This window comes from Calonectris borealis, chromosome 4 (assembly GCF_964195595.1).
Source record: "Calonectris borealis chromosome 4, bCalBor7.hap1.2, whole genome shotgun sequence".
In the NCBI taxonomy this organism is placed as follows: Eukaryota; Metazoa; Chordata; class Aves; order Procellariiformes; family Procellariidae; genus Calonectris; species Calonectris borealis.
In genome coordinates this window covers 42550415-42570120 of record NC_134315.1, presented here as the reverse complement: position 1 = coordinate 42570120, position 19706 = coordinate 42550415, and the positions used below count along the sequence as shown (strand labels likewise).

Here is a 19706-nt window from a genome sequence, read left to right as displayed (position 1 = left end):
CTCTAGCCCATTCCCCTGTCCTATTTATCGGTGTAGACATCTCTGAAGTTAGTTGGCGATGCCTAGTGAGAAATCAGAACTGAAGGTGACATCTGCTACCTTTTGATATATTCTGCACATTTTACAAATTTGGTGAGATGAGACTTTCAATCGTGTTAAGGAAGCTTTGCAGAATGTACTGTCTTATTTCCAGCAATATAATGTTATTTGAGATCCAACCTGGATAAGGTTGCGTGATGAGAGTGTGAAGGCCCTGTGTACTATCAGACAAAGGAAATTCTTGGATGTGAAGAGAGTGATGTTGATGTGAGGCCTTACTAGACACTTGGAAAATACATAGCGAACTTTCTGAAATGGGCCAGAGAGAAGACTTAAAAGGAGGGTTGATCTTCGAAAAAGCTGAATGCTTTTCCTAGCTAACACCGAGCTGAGTTTGTTCTGTTCTTGTAAAGCTAATATATTCCTTCTGGTTTTTGAAGAAGATGATCTAAAAGAAAATAACTTTTTTTCATCCAACTTCCTGCAAATGCCATGTTCCTGCACCATATTTAGGTCCAAATTGCTGTGGATTTTTGTGAAAGGAAGAATGAGAAACTATTTTTCCTGACATCAGTGTTTTATGAATACTGAGCTATTTAGAAATATTTGACATTGTACTGATTTTCTCTCTCAAAATAAACTTTTCTGATTACCCTTACATTTCAGTGATTTCTTTTGTGTAGTAGTGAATCTGCAGCTTGTGAGGTAACTGGCAAAAAGTCTGATCCATCAGCATTTTTGTTTGCTTTCTTGAGTTTGTAGTGGCACAGCAACAATAAAGAAGCAATCATCTATCATCCAGCTAGTCAAACAGAATAAAGATTTGAAAGTGGAAATAATTCATGACGTTAGCATTACTCATTTAAGCTCTACGTGACTTTTACTGAAGCATTAGTTTTTCTTTGGAATTTAAACCAAACTTTATAATTCTGGAATAGGAATTACATTATTTTCTACATGCCAAAGATTTTTGGGGGGACTTCCCCAATAATCTTTTCATATAATTTAGTTATTTTCATTGCTATTAAACTTTTTTATTTAAGGTAATGGACCTTTAAGTGTACGATGACTAGAAAATCTCCACCGGCTAAAAAGAAGAGGTCTTCAGATTTATAACTATTTCAATTTTAATAAATGTTTGTAGTATACTTCTCAAGTAAATTTTCTGGCTCTGTGCAATATTACCAAACCTAATAACTTTAAAAATACAAGTCAGGATCCAAAAATCTTGATAAAAGGAACTTCTCTTGAGTTTCTTTCTGGGGACTGAATTTCTGTATTTCCTATATGAGTAGGAGGGCTCCTAGCTTTCCCTTTCAGCTGAAATTCTCAGTTAACTTTGAGAACAAGAGTTTGATTCTAAGAAAAACCCAACGAATGAGATTTACAAAAAATATTTCCACAGTTAGCAGCAGTACAAATACGTGATGATGATTTTGAAACTTGACAAAACTGGAGACAGAGGAGGCCAAAATTACTTAGAAACAGAAGGTCAATAAAAAACTGTTACATGTATTGTTATTTATAGCCAGAGTCTATATATAAATGAGCATTTCAGTTTTTGAGGTGAATATGTTGAAACTTTTCTCTGCAGAATACATTGAAAATATATGTTCTCTGTGGGAGTTTGGAGGATCTTGGATTTTGAACTTTTGTAAGAGAGTACTTTCCTACCACATTGAATTTCCATTTCTATTTCTAGTATGCTACCAGTGTCATGCCTTTCCCTTGAGGTTTTGGTCGGTCTTAAGTGATACAGAGAGAGGGTGTGAGGTGCTGTGAGGGACCTTTGGAGGTCTGAGGATGAAAACCAGCTATGATAAAAGCATGTCAGTCCCCTAAATACCAGAATCGCCAGTTGTTTGCCACTCTGTTTCGGATCTGGGTTATACTAGTAGAAGAACAGACCCTTTGCCCTTCTTCCTGCCTTTCAGAGTAGTTTGCAAAACTACGTGTTGCCTCTAACTAAGCAGACTGAAAAAAAAACATGGGAACAGACCTGGCCATTTTATGTCCTGAGTTACCTGGAGGTAAATACTGTAATCAAAGCAAACTCCCATTCCATTACCTTTACTCACTCTTTTATACGGCAATATTACAGATGGTTAATCATCATTTTACTAGATTCATTCTCTGTTTAGAGCACATCAACCTCTGCTGTTTGTAACAGCGAACACGAAGATAGGTACTTTGTCTTTCATGTGAGTGCAGAGTTTGGCTCTGAATAGTAGCTTTCCTGCATGAAGAGTATTGATTAGCCATGAGCCAGAGTTTCTTTTGAGTAGTTCCATACGTAAAGCTGTGATCTCAAAAAATGTACCTTACAGGCTGGCTGAGTTCAACTTCTAGGTTTGAAATGCGTGGCTGAACTGCTTCTCGTAGTTATGCCGCTTGGTAGCTCTCATCCCTGCTAGGGTGTTTTACACTCCGCTCTGATTTTCTGTCCTAGGTTGTATCAGAAGTTTTGGTGGGACTTTTGACTTAGGAGGACATTTTGGTAGCAGAAATAAAAATATGGCCCCAATACACTATATTGTGGTGCCAAGGTGTGCACAGTTTCAGAATGCACCTCTTTCATTCTTTTTCGTATATAGCTTGAGATTTCAAACAGCAAATACTTGAAGGTTTGAATGTATTCCCACTGAAGAAACTATCTTCTGCAGCTCTACTACAAGTTCTTCTAGGGCAAGCATATGTTATTGCCACATGCCTTGATGTGTGTTTGCAGCTTCTAACTCACAGAACAGTGAGACTTTTTTTTGTCTTTTTCCTTCCTTTAAACTACTTTAGCATCTTAAAAATTCAGCAATTCTTATTAGGGCTAGCTGGCTTATGATTGTGTGAAAAAATTGTTTGCTGAAAAATGTGCCTTTATTCTTTACAAAGCAGACCTGAATTTGCCAGTTGTGGACTATGACCCTTACTACAATATCATTCTCAGGATTCAGGAAATTAAATTGAATTTCATCTGCTGAGAGTGAATGTCTGCATTCACTTCGACCTCCAGAGAGGGACTTAACCAGCATGCTGTGGAATTCCAGTATGCAACATCTCCTAAATCTTTCCTGCCAGTAGTCCTACTTTTTCTATACAATTATTATATGATCTCATAGCAATCATTTCTATACTTAGGATGGTTCTAGCTATTATTCTTCTTGCACTGAGTGGAAGAACATGAGGGCTGAATCCCTTCAGACAAAAAGGCAACTGAATCAAAATCTTCTATATGCTGGGTAAGTTTCCTAACCCTGGATGATCAGCTAAAAAAGTAAGTGGAATTTCTGACAAGATCAATGCCCTTTGGCTTTGTGAATACTTCGAATCTTTTGCTGAATTCAGCTCTTGAATACAAACCCAAAATTTTTAAATTTGGTCGAACTGAATACCTTCTTGGTTAGCTGCAACAACCAAAAAGTCTAACTGCTTGCATAGCCCTTTTAGTGATCTTCCATGACATCATTATAGCCTGGCAGGGTTGGGAAAACAAAAAAACACCCCGAAGTATATCTTTTGTCACTAAGACAATAGAGCAAAGCTTTGCACATGACACTCTTCTAAGCAAGGCTAGTTTAACAGGTCTTGCAACTATCAGAGCGGGTGCAAAATTGTCTGGAAACTCCAAAAAGAGTAAAGTATCAATGACTCACTCTCAAATGTGGGAGGATACATTTTGTAGAGCTCTGCAAGGATCTGTCCTGCATCTGAACACATTAAAGCTCTTGCTAACAGTCTGGCTTACAGAATAGAAATTGTTTATTAAATTTGTATATGACAGTGGAAGATAGGCTTAAATTCAAAGTGATTTTGACAAACTGGATAAATATTGTGGAAAAAAAATTATGATATTCAATAGAGACAGTGCAAAAGGGAGAAGTATTCAGCCATAGAGGTAGAAATAGGAACAATGAATTAGGTGGTAGTTAATTCTAGGGAAACCAAACGAAACCAACCAGAGCTTAAATTGTATCACAAAATTGTCATTAGTTAACAGCCTACTGCTGTTACAACCAAAGCCTGCATTCCACATGGAAGCATGGAAAAAGAGTATACACTGTGACACATGCACAATTATCCTTCTTTTCTTAACTCTTATAAGGTCCCCAGTAGCGTATTAGGTACAGCTTTGGACGTTGCACTTGAAGAAAGATACAAATCAGTTGAAGACAGTCCTAATGAAAGCAGTAAGAGACATCAGCCGTTGAGATGTCCTGGAGTGCCTATGGAACAGTATCTGGAAGTGGGCTTTAACTATGTAAAGACTGAGGGGAATACTCTGCTCGCTGCCTCTGTGGTGGCTAATGTAATACTCTGAAATCACAGCAAGGAATATTCAGGTTAAACATTAAGGAAAAGTTTGTAACTGCAAGTCAGAACAGATTGCCTGAGGAGGCTGTAGTGGTGCTATCGCTGGAGGACTTCAGAATGGGTTAGACAAACACTTGTCAAGAATGACATAGATGGAGCTGATCGTGCCTTGGGGCAGAGCCATGGAGGAGCTGACCTCGCAAGGTCCCTTCCAGTCCTACTTTTATGTGAAGAGCATTATGCCGTTTCCTCCCACCCCACCTTCAGCGTTCAGAGTACTGCTGTTCCTCCCACAAGCATTCCTTTATCTCCAGCTACTCTCCTAAAAATAACCTTTAACTGCCTCTTTTACTATTTTGTGCATGTGTAGGAAATGCTTTCTGCACAAGTCAGTTCTGTGGATGGACAAGATCGATCTTGCCTGTGAAAAAGGACACGACTACTTCTCACCATTTGTAGAGATGCACTTTTGTTACAGAAAGAGGGTTCTCACTGCAGGATTTAGACCTAGACATTCAGAAATATTTTAGCCACCGATAGAAATATGGACTCTAATTGAAGTGATAGCTTTTTGTATGCAGGGCAGAAAAAAAGGAAGTTAGATATACCTTTATTTTTCAATATTCATTCTAGACACGTTAATGTTACAAGTCTGGTACACGTTTTCCCATTCTTTGGGGCAATGAGGCTGAAAGGGCACTAGGTCCTAGTAAGCTTAACCTAAGTGTCCTCCTGTTTCACTGAGAGGAGTTAGTTTGAGAAGAATGGATAACTGCACTACGTAGCCAGAGCGAGCAGCTGAACTCGGACGAGAAGCCCAATCGGGTCTGATGCAACGATCAGGGTAGAGCCGACAACCGGAGCGACATCGCTTTGAACATCAACTTCCCTCGGTGCCGCTCCCGGAGCCGAGGGTGACTTCAGCCCCCGCGGTGCGGGGAAGGCAGGGGTTATTGGGCTGACGGCCGGGCGGCCGCGGGGAAGGCGGCGCTGCGGGGGGGCCGCGGCAGCCCCCGGCAGGTGAGCGCCCGGCACTGCCTGGCGCAGCGGCCCAGGCCCCCGGACAGGGAGCCGCCCGCCGGCTTTCAGCGCGGTTCCCCCCGCGCTTCACGTAGCGCCGTGGAGGACGGACCGGAACGGGAATTGCAAGCCCCGGCCCCGGTGCGCGGCGGCGGCGCCGCCCGGCTCTGGCCCGCGGTCCCCGCGCCGGGGGCCGCCCCCGCGGGGCTCCGCTCGCTGCCTCGCCCGCCGGCGCGGAAAAACGCGGAGCCGGCGGATGGCACACACGGGACGGCCAGGATGAGGGGGCGCGGCGGGGCGGGCCCGGAGCTGCCCGCCCCCGGCCCGGCCCGGCGGGCGCACGTGGTGGCGGGGGTCGCGGGGGCCGCCCCCTCCTTGGCCGCCTCCCCGACGCGGAGGGGCGCGCTGTGCCGCGGCGCCGGCCTCGGCGCTCCCCTCGTATATTTTTTATTTAAACTCTTGCTTAGCAAATTGCGCGTGATGAGCTCATAATGCCGCGCCCCCCCGCCCCGGGCCCGGGCAGGCAGGGGGACGTGAGGCGGGCGGGCGCGGCGAGCCGCGGGGGCTCCGCGCAGCGCTAGCGCTCCCACGGCGCCCTACAGCCAGGAGGAGGGGGCGCGCCCTCGGGCCAACGCTGTTTACTGGACTGGGGTTGTGGGGGCTTTTTTACCTCTTTTCTTTTTTTATTCCCCCCCCCCCCCCCCCCCCCCCCCGCGGCTGTGCGTTGAGCTGTTTCCCGCTCCGTGCGCAGGTGGATCCATGAGCTCCCCCGGGAGCAGCACCGCCGCCGCGCAGCGCCGCGCCGGGGCGGGGGGAGCGGCCCCCAGCTCCGGCCCCGCCGCCGCTGCCGCCGCCGCCGCGGGGGGCGGCCCCGCCCGGGCACGGGGCGGGCGGTCGTGAGGCAGGCGGGCGGGCGGGCGAAGTTTCTCCGCGGCGCCGGGCCCCTCCGAGGGACAGCGGGGAGGGAAGGACCTGGCCCCGCGGTGCCGGGGTAGCTGCTGCCGCCGCCGTCACCAGAGCAGCCCGGCTTTGGCCATGAAGAGGAAACAGAAGCGGTTTCTGCAAATGACGCTGCTTTTCACCGCGGCTCTGATTTTCCTGCCCGACATCGGCCTCTGGTCTCTCTACAAGGAAAAGCACCTGGTGAAGCCCGCCGAGCCGCAGGTAGGTGCGAAGCCGCCCGGGAGCGCTGCCCCGCGGTGCTCCGCGCCGCTCCGCCGTGCCCCGCTGCGCCGGGCGGGCGGCGGGCTGCCGCCTCTCGGGGCGCGGCCCCGGCGCTCGCCCCTCCGGGGCTGCGTGCGGCCCGGCGCCGGCGGAGGGGTCCGGGGCGCGGCGGCCGGCGGCGCGGAGGGGAGCGGAGCGAGGCGGAGAGCGGCAGCACATGTGCTCGTCCTACCTCCGCGCTGGAGGCAGAAAGTTGTGGGCGAACAAATGAGCCTGCCGGGTTGGGTTTCCCCGGGAAGGGCAAGGGTAAGCAGTCACAGAAGCTGGCTGTGAAATTAGGAGGACGTGGGATTTTGCTTCGTTGGTTAGCCAAGGGTGGTGCTGGTCTCTTAATTTTCATTACGAGAAGTGGAGTTTTTACCGCAACTTTTATTTGTCTGCCTGTCTGTAATACTCCTCGAACTGGTGTGTGGCTGTATGCCCGCAAAAATCGCTCGGGATCCATCTAGGTAACTAACTGCCTAGATTTTTTGTTCCTCTGCGTTTTTGTTGAAAACTCGACAGAAGTGACTGACAGTCTTTTTCTCTTCTGAATGTTACTAATGTGACCTGATACAACTACGCTGTGTGTAACTGCTTGTCGGACTGATGTCACGACGAACTTTTAAATATTTCCAGTTTACAATCTCCTCAATCACCATTATTAATAACAGCAGTTGACATAAGCTATTTTTTTCTTAAGTTATTCTTCAACTCGCTGGCTTTATGTATGGCTTATAAATCACAGTATGACCTGCATTAAGTGAAGTTTAGTTTTAGGAAGTTGTAATGCAGTGCTTTAAAAGCCTGCCTGTAATTTACCAAAGCTTATATTTGTTCTGTTCAACAGTGCTATGCTCCTAGACTGTAATTGTCAGTGTAATTTAAATATAATATAAATATTTCATAGATCATTAGTAAGAAGTTATGGGATTGTTTGATCTTTTAGCTTGTTTACCACTTGCGTAGCCTTCATGTTAGAGTGTATTAGACAGCATCATGTATCATTTTAGTGTATTAGTAGTCTTAATTTCAAGGGTCATCACCCATGTATATAATGCGCTTTCTACATACTAAATGTATTTAAGTCAACGGCTTCAATTGAACAGTAACATATTTGATTTTTTGTTAATATAGCTATCCATTACAGAAGTTAGTCCTCTAAAGTATCATAACTTTGGTTAATGAAATATGCTGAATGGAAGATACTTTATTACTACAGGAGGAAGTTAGGGATAGCTTCTTAATTTGAAGCTTACTTTATCTTTCCAAGGGTTTTAAAATGCAGTAGGTGTCAAGTGCTAGATTTTAGTTGGAAGTAATTTCTACTGAAAGAAAATTATACGTGATCATAAGTGTCAGTCATTAGTTTACAAGGTGCATACTGTAATCTTTGCAGTTTCTAATTTACTTTGTGATTTAGGAAAGCTAAGGTGTTCAATGCAAATAATGATTTCTGTGTTTGTCGCGTGGCTTGACACATGCCTTGACATAAGATGAAATTTCTAATGTTCAAGACTGCACCCTAAGTAGAGCATGACTGGATAGCACTCAAAGGGAAATAACTCTTTTTTTTTTTTTTTTAAGAAAAAAAAAGGTTCTGGATAAAATGGTGGAAAATCAGCAGCTGAGCATGCATGAAGGGCTAGTGAGATTTGCTAATGAGACCCCAGCAAATTTTAAATCCTAGGTTTTCCGAAAGGGGCTTTTTACTAGCTTCCTTTTTTGTTCCTTTTTTTTTCTTTTCTTCCCATCTGACTACTAATTGAGCAGTAATGGGACTGTTTAATGGGAAAACAATAAAAATGAGCAATGAAACTTTGAACCTTACAGCTGACTCTAACGTAATTCCACTATCAGTGTCAGAATTGAAGTCATGTTGGCAATGTCATTACCCAGTGAGGACAGCAGGTTGAAGTAGAGGTGAGTAACGCAATTACAGTACTTGCGTCTTTTGACGTGCACGTTATAACCCAAAATGCATACAAGGAACAAGGGTTGAAATACAAGTTTTGAGTTCAACCCTTTTAAATATAAAGGAAATTGTAAGAAGATGGTCAATGTATTTCTTTAAGACTACACTAGAAATGAGGTCATACTATAAAATACTACATTAGAATAGTGAAGTAGTATCATAGTAGAAATATAACTTTTTTTTGCCTATTAAGTTAGTAGGAGATGCAAGAATTTCAACACTCAATGCAGTCATTCTTTGCCCTTGAGGTGTTCAATTACTTAATACTTAGTGTGACTTAACACAAGTTTAAAGGTCAGTCCTACTGAAACTGCAGCAGACTTTTCTTATATATTCTGAAGTTGTGTTAGGTTACATAGGTATGTACGTAGAGTCAGCACATGAGACAGTAATGTACAGTCAGGCTGCTATGGTATGTCCTTACCATGGAAGAGGGGCAGAGCTGTCAATGACTTAGCCATAGGCTGAACTGGTTTTGCCCTCATGGGTAAAATGAGGTGTGTCTAGTGGTATTCTGACCATGGCAGTAATGCTTATAAACACGTCATCTTGTTTTTATAGCAATTAAATTAATGTTACTGATCTTCAGGGTTTTTTGAGGAGATGGCACAGTGAAATCCTGATTTTCTGACTAGTTGAAAATTAAACTTTCCAATGCATTGCTAAAGCAGACACCCCCAAACTTCCCTGTGAATGAGGACTCTGTCAGCCTGTCCCACCACCTAAGCTGCTTGCCACAGCACCAGAGCGAAGGAGGGGTAACAGGCTAAGGGAGGAGGCATTGATATCCTGACAGCAATAAGCAGAGGAGCAGTTCAAAAGCAGTCCACAATGCAAAAATTTTCTATCAATGTGTAGAACAGTGTCCCCTGGGGACTGTGTCATTCCCAGTGCCTAGAAGAGGGCACTTGTGCTCTTTAGTGCTACCTAGAAATTCTGATGTGTCAAAATAGGTTGACTTTTTTTATTCTTTAAAATAGTGCTGCAATAAGTTACATAAGAATATTTTTTTGTCATTGTGCAAATTCTGTTTCTGAGGAGAAAAGCTCTTCTTTTCTTCTTTAGGAAGGATTAAAAGATGAGAAAATGGTATTGACAACCCTGATTTCAGACAGCGTTAATGATATAAGTGTTATTAACCTTTAAGTGTTTCATACAAACTCACTTTTCTTTTAACCTATCATATTTTCCTAAGGTTTTCACTTGTGAACTTGGTAGTCTTAGTATTTATATTTTGATAATTGTTATTTACTTTTGGTTTATCACAAGTAGAACTTCAAGGGTAAAGGTACAGATTAAGGTTCTGAGTTACACGGTGCAACAAGCTCTCCATAAAATATAGTTTGACGGTAAAGCAGTACACATGAGGAAAAAAATATAATCAATTTCTGGTTTAATTCTTTTAAAATCAGTCTTCCTTGCTGTACTATGGGAATAAGGGAAATTGAATAGGGTATTTTTATTGCCTTTTTAAAGAAGTCTTATAAGTTCCTTAACACATTATGGTGTCCTTGAGTTTTGATTACAGTTTTTACAGGTAGTTTAACTTTGTCTTTTTTTTTTTTTGGTCACTGAAATATTATGTATGTGATATAAGTATCCTGATCTTTTCTTTTGCCAAAATCCCAAGGCCAGGGTGTTTGAATACTAAGTTATCCTGATAAAACTTTTCATTTCAGTTTTGTTTTCTGTGGAGTAAAAGCAACAATGCAATACCAGCAGGATGGAATCCTAGTCCAAACCTGGTTATCTGATGCTATCTAAAGTTAGTGCTGCTTTATTTGGCTACAGTAAGGCTTTATCCCTGTCTGTTTCTATACTTTCAATTTATGAAAAATAACTTAATGTGAAAGAATCAAATTTCCTGCAGCAGCTTGCCAGTGTCCATAATACAGGTATTTGGTGAAAAGTGTTGTGAGAGGTGTTTCTTTCTGTTTTTATGGGACGCCAGCGCGGTTGGCTGAAAGGAGGGCAGTCTAGTGAAGTAACCCCTAATGCATTTCAACTGCATTGGGTACTTTTTTCATTCAGTTGTCATCTCCCTGCTTCCCAGTGTCAAATCTCCTCACTTAAAATTGGATTGAACAGCAGCATCTCTTAGTCACAGATGCTCTGTAATACTTATTCATAGGTGTATTACTGAAATGCTATGACGTGTAAAGTAAGGAAAGAAGGTAGATTCTGGCTTCGTTTCACTTATGCTTTGGCGCAGTGGGGCATGCTACTTTAACCTCCTGATTTAGGCACTTCTGCGGGAGGAGCTCTCAATGGGGTTGGCCCTTTTTATTTTGGTGCACGCACAGTGCCCAGAGCAAAGACCAATATACAGCCATGCTGTCAGGGGAAAGCCTTCTTCCATGGGATAGAGTCACGGTGTCTTTCCCTTGTCCTGTGAATTCTGTATTTCTGTCTGGTTAGCCCCATGATTAGATCTTTCTCTTGGGATAGGTGAGGTACAGATCTAAATGAACTCCTCAGGATAAGGAGAACTTAGTTCTTACAAATCCTGGGCCTGTATTGTAGTTGGCAAACAGGCACAAAATCCATCTTCCAAGCCTGGTGGCTGTGAAAGTACTAACTGAATCCGGGAAGCGGTTTCAGCCGGAAATCTGTCTTGCAAACAGTCATTAGTTTCTCAAGTCCGTGAAAGAAGTGAAAATTTAAATTTACTCCAAAGTGCAATGTTTCCTACTGCTTAGTACACAGGTTCTGATAATCATAATTGTTTCAGGACAGTTAACTCTGTTTACTCACTATTGATGCCAGTGAAGTACAAAGTTTGGGTTGGTGAATTTTGTTTCTGGAGCTGCATAAAAGCTGTGTCTTGAAAGTGAGATTTTCTTTTTTTCTCCACTTAGCTGAATTTCCCTTGCTTTTTCAGTTGATTTCAACAGCTACAAAATCTTGTGCTAAGTATGGTTTGGTTAGGACACAAATAGACACCTATTTCCTATGATTGCACTGTCAGGACACTGTCAGTTACTTATGTATTTACTTCCACTGTCTCAGTTACTTACTTTGGCTTTCACCACAAACTTGTGAGACAGGAGAGTTTTGTTTCTCTTTAACAGAGGAGTAAATAAAGTATAGAATGACAAACAGGCCCAAGTCTACAAAAGTAGCTGCTTGACTATTGCTGACATTAATTTGTACTATTTTGGGAGAGTGCACGGCCGACCATAAAAAATACTGATAAAATGAAGCCTCACTTTCTATGCTCAGTTTTTCAGTTTCTATGCATGTGCTGTTCCAAGCAAGTCCTCGTTTCTCTCCCCAGAGCAGCAGCTGGGACCTGGTGTGTTCAATCCTCTCTTATTCTACAGCCCTGTTCATTGCTGTGCTGGTGTGTCAGCTCCAAGAGCCCCTATACATGGCATGGCAAAACAGAGCTTAGCATCTTACAATGCAGTGCATTGGCAATCTGCATTTGCCGTTTAAGTATTTAACAGTCATACAGTTAACACTTCTGTAATTCACTTGTTTATCTGAATTGTTCACGTATAATTTTATTCCCCTGTATATATTGGAGCCTACTGAGGAAAATATCGTTTGAGGTCTAAAACCTTTGTTACTTTTAAGATACAATATTATTTTTGGCAATTAACAGTATGTTTCTGTTGTATTCAGTATACCAGAGGGAGCCCTCCTGTGGTTAATTTAATACCTATCAATTTTCAGGAATGTTACTAAAGAGAGTATACTTTGCAGGATAAAACGGACTGGTTTCTATATTTAGTTTTCTTTCAATTTAACTCAACGTTTGTAATGCATTTCAGCTAGTATTATTGTGTGTAGTTACCTTTTTTTTTTTAAGCACAGTCATTTCAGATTAATCCAAATCAAAATCAAGAAACCTCTGTGCACACCAACATTCGGACTTGTAGAAAGACCACTGCGATGAGGGGGACTCCATGGCCTTATTGAAGCAGTGGGATGCAAGATTGCTCACTGATTAGGGGGGCATACCCAAGCTGTGTTTTGTCCCCTCACTGGGACATGAAGCTCACTTCTTTCCTAAACTTCCTCATCTCTCTGTGCAGGGAATGTAGCTCTTGTGTTTGGGTCTGGGGAACTGCAGCGGTACCGTAGGTGCATCCCGGTTGGGAGCCAGCCTGCGCTGTGCCACTGTGTGTGCTGTTCAGTGGGGATGCAACCGTGTGTGTAGGCAGGTGTCTGTTCACATATAGAAGAAAAAACAATTCAGCTTTTCTTTTTTTTTTTTTTTAATGCTCAGACAGGTAACTTATGGTCTTTGCCTAGCGATACACTGATGCACACATTTATAGCAATTGACTTCAGCAACACTGAGTGTACGCTAACTATTTCGATGGATCGGGGCCAGGAGCAGACATGTTTGGTTACTTTAAATAAGGATGAAAAAAATCAACTCAGAGGTTGACAAGTAAAATACAACGCAGCTCAGGGTTCCCAAGCTAAAAATCCTACACCTATCGTAAATGTTCCTCACTGTCAAGAGACCAAATTACGCTGACTGAAAGAAATAGCAGTCCCCGTTTTTTAATATTTCTTTAAAATGTGAAAAGGCTTTATTAGGAGATGTCAACCTGCTGAACAAACTCCTTTCTGAGAATTCCAGTGTAAACTGGTTTTTAAGGTCAAGCTCTATTGTGATTCATTGGTTTCAAACTGGTTTTGACAATTGTCACATTTGAAGGAGTTTCACTGGGTGATGGGCTTGGCTGGATAATCTTTCTCAAAATATGTTTTCAACAGATAAATCCTTTCCCTCTTCTTTATGAAAAAATGCTTAGAAGAGACCTACTTGAGGAGGTTTGCTCAAGAGGTAAAAGAGAGGAAGAAAATCTGTTGCAGGAATTTAATAGGATTTCATGCTTCTCTTTCAAATTCTTCACCTTCATTTCCATAATTTTCACACTTCTTTCTTCATAGAGAAGATGACATGACTCCAAGTCTATGCCAACACCTGGTGATTCAAGTCAGCTATTTAATCGCCAAACTAATAGCAATATATTAAGAGAACTGTAGGAATAAAAGTGATAAGGTGTATGTGCAGCTAACATAAAAGTATATAGGCTACAATATCCTACTCTTTTCTGGATGTTTGTACTCTGCAGGGTCAGAGCTGCCGTGTTCCTGTTCAAGGTAGTGTTTCACAGGGACAATGTTATCTTACGCTGCCATTTTAAGAACTCTTGGCAAATTTTATTGAAGAACTTCCCTATCCCCTCTTTCTCCTGGTCAGATCCTGTTTATTGAAGACCTCTGCCTTCACTTTAGGAAGCAGTCATGAGCTGAAATACGAGGCTTTCATCTAGCCACATGTGGACTTAACAAATAACTACAGCATCCCTTTCCCCCCGTCACCTCCAGCTGTTGGTTACCATCCAGTGCCTCAATTTTTCTGCCAAATCTCTGGTGACAGGACATAATGGCATTTGACAGATGCTTCATTGGATCATCTGAAACCACCTCCACAGCAGTTTAAGCCTATCTGCCAGACTTTTCCCCGAAGTAGTTGAAGAATATTTGCATGTCTTCTTCAGAGCCATAACCCCCGTGAGAGCTGCAGCAACAAGGAGTTTGCAGATCGGTGTCATCTGGCAGTGCCGTGAACATGCAGTGCCCTGAAACTTCTGTCGGATTTATGCCAGCTAAGAGTCACTATGTCCAGTGCCGTTTCCTACGCTTTGGCAGTTGTTTTTTTTTTTTTTAATGCCAAATTTATAGTGCAAATTGGACATAGTAGACTAGAAAATCTTGCCCATACAACTTAAATGTTTCATCGATCAGCAATAAACCATTGATTCTGTGCTTAAGATGCAATGGCGATTTAACAGTTTACTTCTGTGCTATACAGTGGTTTATGACAGGATGCGATATTGCTAAGAGATTTAGCTAGGCAGAGTAATTATCTGAACTAGAATTTGGTCAGGACACCAGTGTTAATACAGGGTGCGTTAGAAATTGGATTGCTCACTGAAGTGTGTGAGTGTAGATTTATCAGACTAACTTAAGGTACTCATTTGCTTAAAGAAGCATAATTTTTCATACTTGTACTTAAAATAGAATAACAGATGAGTTTATTTAGAAAATTTTAGCCTGTTTACTTATTGTTGTCCTCTGAAAATAATTTTCTATAAATTAAGTACCAGGAGGATGCAAACAAATGTTTAGGACAAGCAAGAACATTTTATAGCCAGCCTGTGACAAGTTCTGTTTATAGATGAAGATGGGAAGAGCAAGGGCTCCCCGTGTCTCCGTTCAGAGCCAATGCCTGGGAAATACAGGCCCTGCACATGTATCCCTGCAGCGTTAACAGCTTCTGTGGTGTGAGATAAGTATTTTATCCCATATGTTTTTGCCTCACTGTGATTAAAATCTCCCAATTTTGCATTAGATAAGATAATTGTCCATCACAGGCAGTTTCTCCTTCTGTTTTGTCATCCAGTCCCTGGGGTAAAAGTTGTGCTTGTAATGTAACATTTGGGTAATGCTGCTGGAGCTTTACATGGTTGTGTGAGAGAAGGCAAGGTCAAACAAATGCACACATACTTGGGAGGTTTGAGATATTCCCACCCACAAGAGTTACCTCCAACAGATGTTGGCAACTGAAATCTCTCTTCTGCACAGGTTAACTATACCCTTGACAAAATTTTGCCAGTCCCTGGCAAAGCCTGCACAGATGCAGCAGTAGTTGGCCAGAGCTAGATAACTTGAAGAGACTGTAAACTGTACCAAATCTTGTGCTGAACCAGTATCCTTCAGTGGTTCACCAGCTCTGAATCATCTGTCTTGCACAGAATGTAATATATGGTTTAATGCAATAGTTCACGCTTTTTATATACAATTTTTTTCATGTGAGAGGCAAAATACCTACTGTGGCCCTTCAATGGGGAAAGCCCTCTTATTTTACATATAGCAGCACACCTCCGTCTCTTGCTTCTTTCTCTCCTTTTTGTTTGGTTTTGTTTTGGTTTCTTTTTTTTTTGAAAAACGTGTTTCAGCTTCTTTAATGTTTTTGATATCTCATTTGATTGCTGGGTAAATTATTATATTGGATTGCTTGAATCTTGGAAATTTTTAGATTGCTTTTTCTACAGAGTGGTAGTTCCATATTAGCATGGGGAATGCATGAAAAAGACACATTAATGCCATCCTACAAGAAATATATTGCTATTTTTCAGGCTCTGATAAATGACTACACTTTAAGTTGCATTTGATATGGATACAAAATGAATGACAGGCTTGAACGGATGTTGTTTTTGCAGAATTGCTCAACATAAACAGTCAAACTGCTGATCAAAGTTTGCAATTATAACACCAGTATAAAAATGTAAATCCAGAACTTTTATGACATTAAGTAACAAATTCTCCACTAAAGTTACAAAATCATTAGAGACTCAGCATACATGGACATAAAAAGTACTTGGGATGGCTGTAAAATTAGCAGAAAACTCAAAAATGACATGCAAAAGCCTCACAGCAAAATATTCCTGCAGTATATTTAACCTGTGTTTCAAATCAGATTAAATCTTTTTCAGCATAAGGGCATCCTTGACATAATTCCCAATGATGGTGAAGCAGTGGGAATTTCTCCAAGTATATGGAGACACTCCTCCTAATGATGGTCAGATTTTATTTTGATCTATATTACCACTTGATCTATACAGTGGTCTGAGAGAAGAGTGATTTTGTCTCTCCATTGTCCCTAAAATAATCCATTTAAGAGACACAAGCCCAATGAAAGCACAGCCAGAACATGTATATTAGCCTATGCTTTGCTAACATGAAAGTGCAATTGCGTTCACCTCCACCAACTGCCTATATATACTAATGGAATCTAAAAACAAAATTGAAAGCTGGCATCTTGAGCACTGCAAACAGACATGCCACGTGTGCAGGAAGGGCTGCAGAGGAGGGCAGGGAACTTCTGGAGCTCCTTCAGGGAAAGCAGCAGAGCTGCAGAGGGGTGGGAAATAAATCTGACTGGAAACACAGTCCACTACCTTATGTGATCTTTCCCCATCTTCCCTGTCTCCTTGCTTCATGAGGAGAGGATGCACCAAGAGCAGTAAAGATGCTGAGACGTTGTTTAAGCCATCCATCCACAATGCGTAGAGAGAAACTGCTTGACAAAGAGTTGTTATTAACGTGAGACTTACTTTTTGTAAAACGGAGGTGGTATCTCAGCAAATTACTACTCAGAAATTCCGAGTGCTGCAGTTCAGGCTGACCCCACACAGAGTAATAGTGCAGTTATCGAAGATAGAGGTGTTTTCATTGAAGCAGCTTCAATATGAACAAGTGAGAAAGAAATTTTTCTTCAAATGCTCAAGACGCACAACAGATGTCTCCTTCAGAAGCAATGAAGAAAAATTGTATTTTATATCGAGAGAAGGGAAAGGAGATGGCATCATGCTAAGCAGCAACCTGCTTCTGCATCTGGAAGGGGTGTGCATGACAAATAAACACAGGAGATCAAGCCCAGGACACGTGTATTTACTGCCTGTGCACATTGTAACCCCTTCAAACAGAGGTCTTGGAAAAACTGGCCTTTTTATTGTGTTGTAGTAATGTTTGTTCTGTGACTTATGAGGGTAAAAATCTTACTGAATTGAGTTTAGAATTAAAATATAGTGAATTGAGACTCTTCCATGCATTTTAAAGAAATTGTTAGTAGACTAGATTCTTCAGAAATTGTCATTAGTGTGGGCTTTGAGTTTTTCCTTTTATTTTTTTATATATGTGTGTGTGTATATTTATACATGCCTATGTTTGTTTATGGGTAGGAGGAGGTGAGGAGATTATCTTTGCTTCCTACAGGGAGAAGGAGTTTATTTTTCATAATGTAACATGCCCTAACAATCTTAGGAGGAATGGAAAGATTTTGTGAAAGACACCATGGAAATACATGGGGAAGCGTATGTTTACGAGTATAAATTCAGTACTTTGGCACTTTCCATTTTTTTTTTTTTAATAAATGTGGATTTTTGGTTTGTTTTTGTCTCTCCTCCCTCTTTATGCACAGATTGTATGTGGGCTGGCTTTATGTTCAGTTTTCGAACACTGATAACTTTGGATGATCTACTGAACTTTTTTTCCTCTCTACTAAGTCTTCTCATGTAGGCAATGAAGATGTTGGCTCGTTTCATTTATGCTCTTGATTCTTTCCAATCTTTCCTGTTAGTCGTTTCTACTCTTTAGAAAATGGACTTTCATATACATTTCTTTAGGAGACCATACAAAAGTTTGTTCAAAAATACTTGCCCATGGCTGCCGTTTTTACAGTACACTTTGCTAACCTGCTTTTCTCCTGACGTGTGTAATCTAAAATAATCAAACGACTGACCATCTCTTCCATTTAGTAACTTTCTTCATATTGCAGATTAACTTCCGATTTACTGGTTGTTAGAGGGACCAGCTACTCTCTTTTAATGATAATGGAGAGTGAGAAGCTGCCAGAGTGTTAGGATGGAAGTGATAGGAGGGAAACGTCAAGGAAGGAGAAGGAGTAGAATGTCCAGCCAGGAGAAGAATAAGGAAAATATATCCCATCAAATATATTTCTGGAACTTCTAAGTCACGTTGCTGTCATGTTTCCTATGCTTTCTCTTTCATGTTGCTCTAATCTGCATCTCTGGCATATGTTGTTATCATACTACGTTTTTTTTTAAATGCATGCTAACTGCAACCTTGCTTCTCTATTCTAATTTATTACAACATATTAGTAAAGCTGCTTTGGAATACCCTGGATTAATGATGCATTTTAAACTGTTCTAAAATGACCCCAGGTTAGGTCAATTATTGAAGTAGTGCCAGTGAGGAATATTTTATTTTGATTGCAGTAAGCTCTTAGTTTTATGTTAACCGCATCGTACAAACATGACCTGTGGACTTTTAATGTTGTAGTGAATTGGAAATGTGTGAATAAAGCATGCTTCATATTTTTATGCATCAAACTGATGTTCCTTCTCAAGAGGAGACACTATAAACTTGTTTTCTTCTGTTGTACGTGTGGTCACCTTTTTGTACTAGCGCTCTGAGAAAGCAGGTTTGTCTTTTGATATAAAGGGAAAAGTTAGTGAGGTGTGGGTGCTGCTTATGGCATGTTGGGTGTCAGTGCACTCGCCCCCTTCTGTATCCCCCCAGCCTAATAGACCCGTGCTACTACACCTGTGCTTGGACAAAACAGTCTCTCTCTTCCTTTGCAGCTTGAAGGTTGGAAGGACTGGGTAGTTCAGGATGTTTTGGTGTGGAAACTGTAGCCTGGTGATGCTCTTTGAGCTCCTACCAAAACCAAGGGGAGATTCTTAGTGGGGCTGCCTTACTTCGCTTCCCAACACTTCGTGGTGTTTTTGATGTCCATAGCTGGAGACAGAGGATGTCTGAGGAACAGCAGTGCATGTGGAGAGGAGGGCCTCAGTTTCCCCACGGCACTGTGGACACGAACAGCCTTGACACCTGGTAATGCGCTGATGCAGGACCTGGGGTGGCCTCCCTGAATCACATTTGCCGTGGCTGGGCAGAGCGTGGTGTCAAGCAGTGTTTAGATATGAAGTGATGTAGCCCTTAAGGTGGTCTGTGAGGTACACCAAGCTGAGAATCATAAGAAGGAAGTGTGTTTTATCCCCGGCTGCGGAACACAAGTGGGAAATCACTGTTATTTGTGGTGCAGGGTGGGACAATTCTGTAATAATTTTTTCTTGTAAAATTCACATCCTTCATTATTGTGCAGGTAACTTTATATTTCTTTTCCCTTTTATAGGTGGAAAGTGTTACTTGCTGTGTTCTGCTTTAGAATTGAGCTGGAACGAGGGCTTATTGCATATTTTTCAAAATGCAGGGATGTGTTTTTTCACATCCCAAATACGTCTCTATCCTTTAATCTAGTCTGCTTTTCTGTGCAAAGATGTACTGTAGTTTCTCCACCAGATTCTAATATTATGGTGTCCTGGTTTTGGCTGGGATGGAGTTGATTTTCTTCCTATTAACTGGTATAGTGCTGTGTTTTGGATGTAGTGTGATAATAATGTTGATGACACGCTGATGTTTTGGTTGTTGCTAGGTATTGTTTACGCTAGTCAAGGACTTTTCATCTTCCCATGCCCTGCCAGATGTGCAGGGGGCTGGGAGGGAGCGTGGCCAGGGTGGCTGGCCCAGCTGGCCAATAGGCTATTCCATA

At 41.9% G+C, this 19706-nt stretch overlaps 1 protein-coding gene across 1 annotated transcript in view; it reads left to right on the top strand.

Annotated features, from left to right (window-relative positions):
* Window positions 1-6309: 6309 nt before the first annotated feature.
* Window positions 6310-19706, top strand: part of GALNTL6 (polypeptide N-acetylgalactosaminyltransferase like 6) — a 496893-nt gene continuing 483496 nt past the window's right edge. The window contains exon 1 of the mRNA XM_075149329.1: window positions 6310-6528. Coding sequence (XP_075005430.1) covers window positions 6400-6528 — 129 coding nt within the window. The 5' untranslated portion in view covers window positions 6310-6399. The remainder of the gene's footprint in view (window positions 6529-19706) is intronic.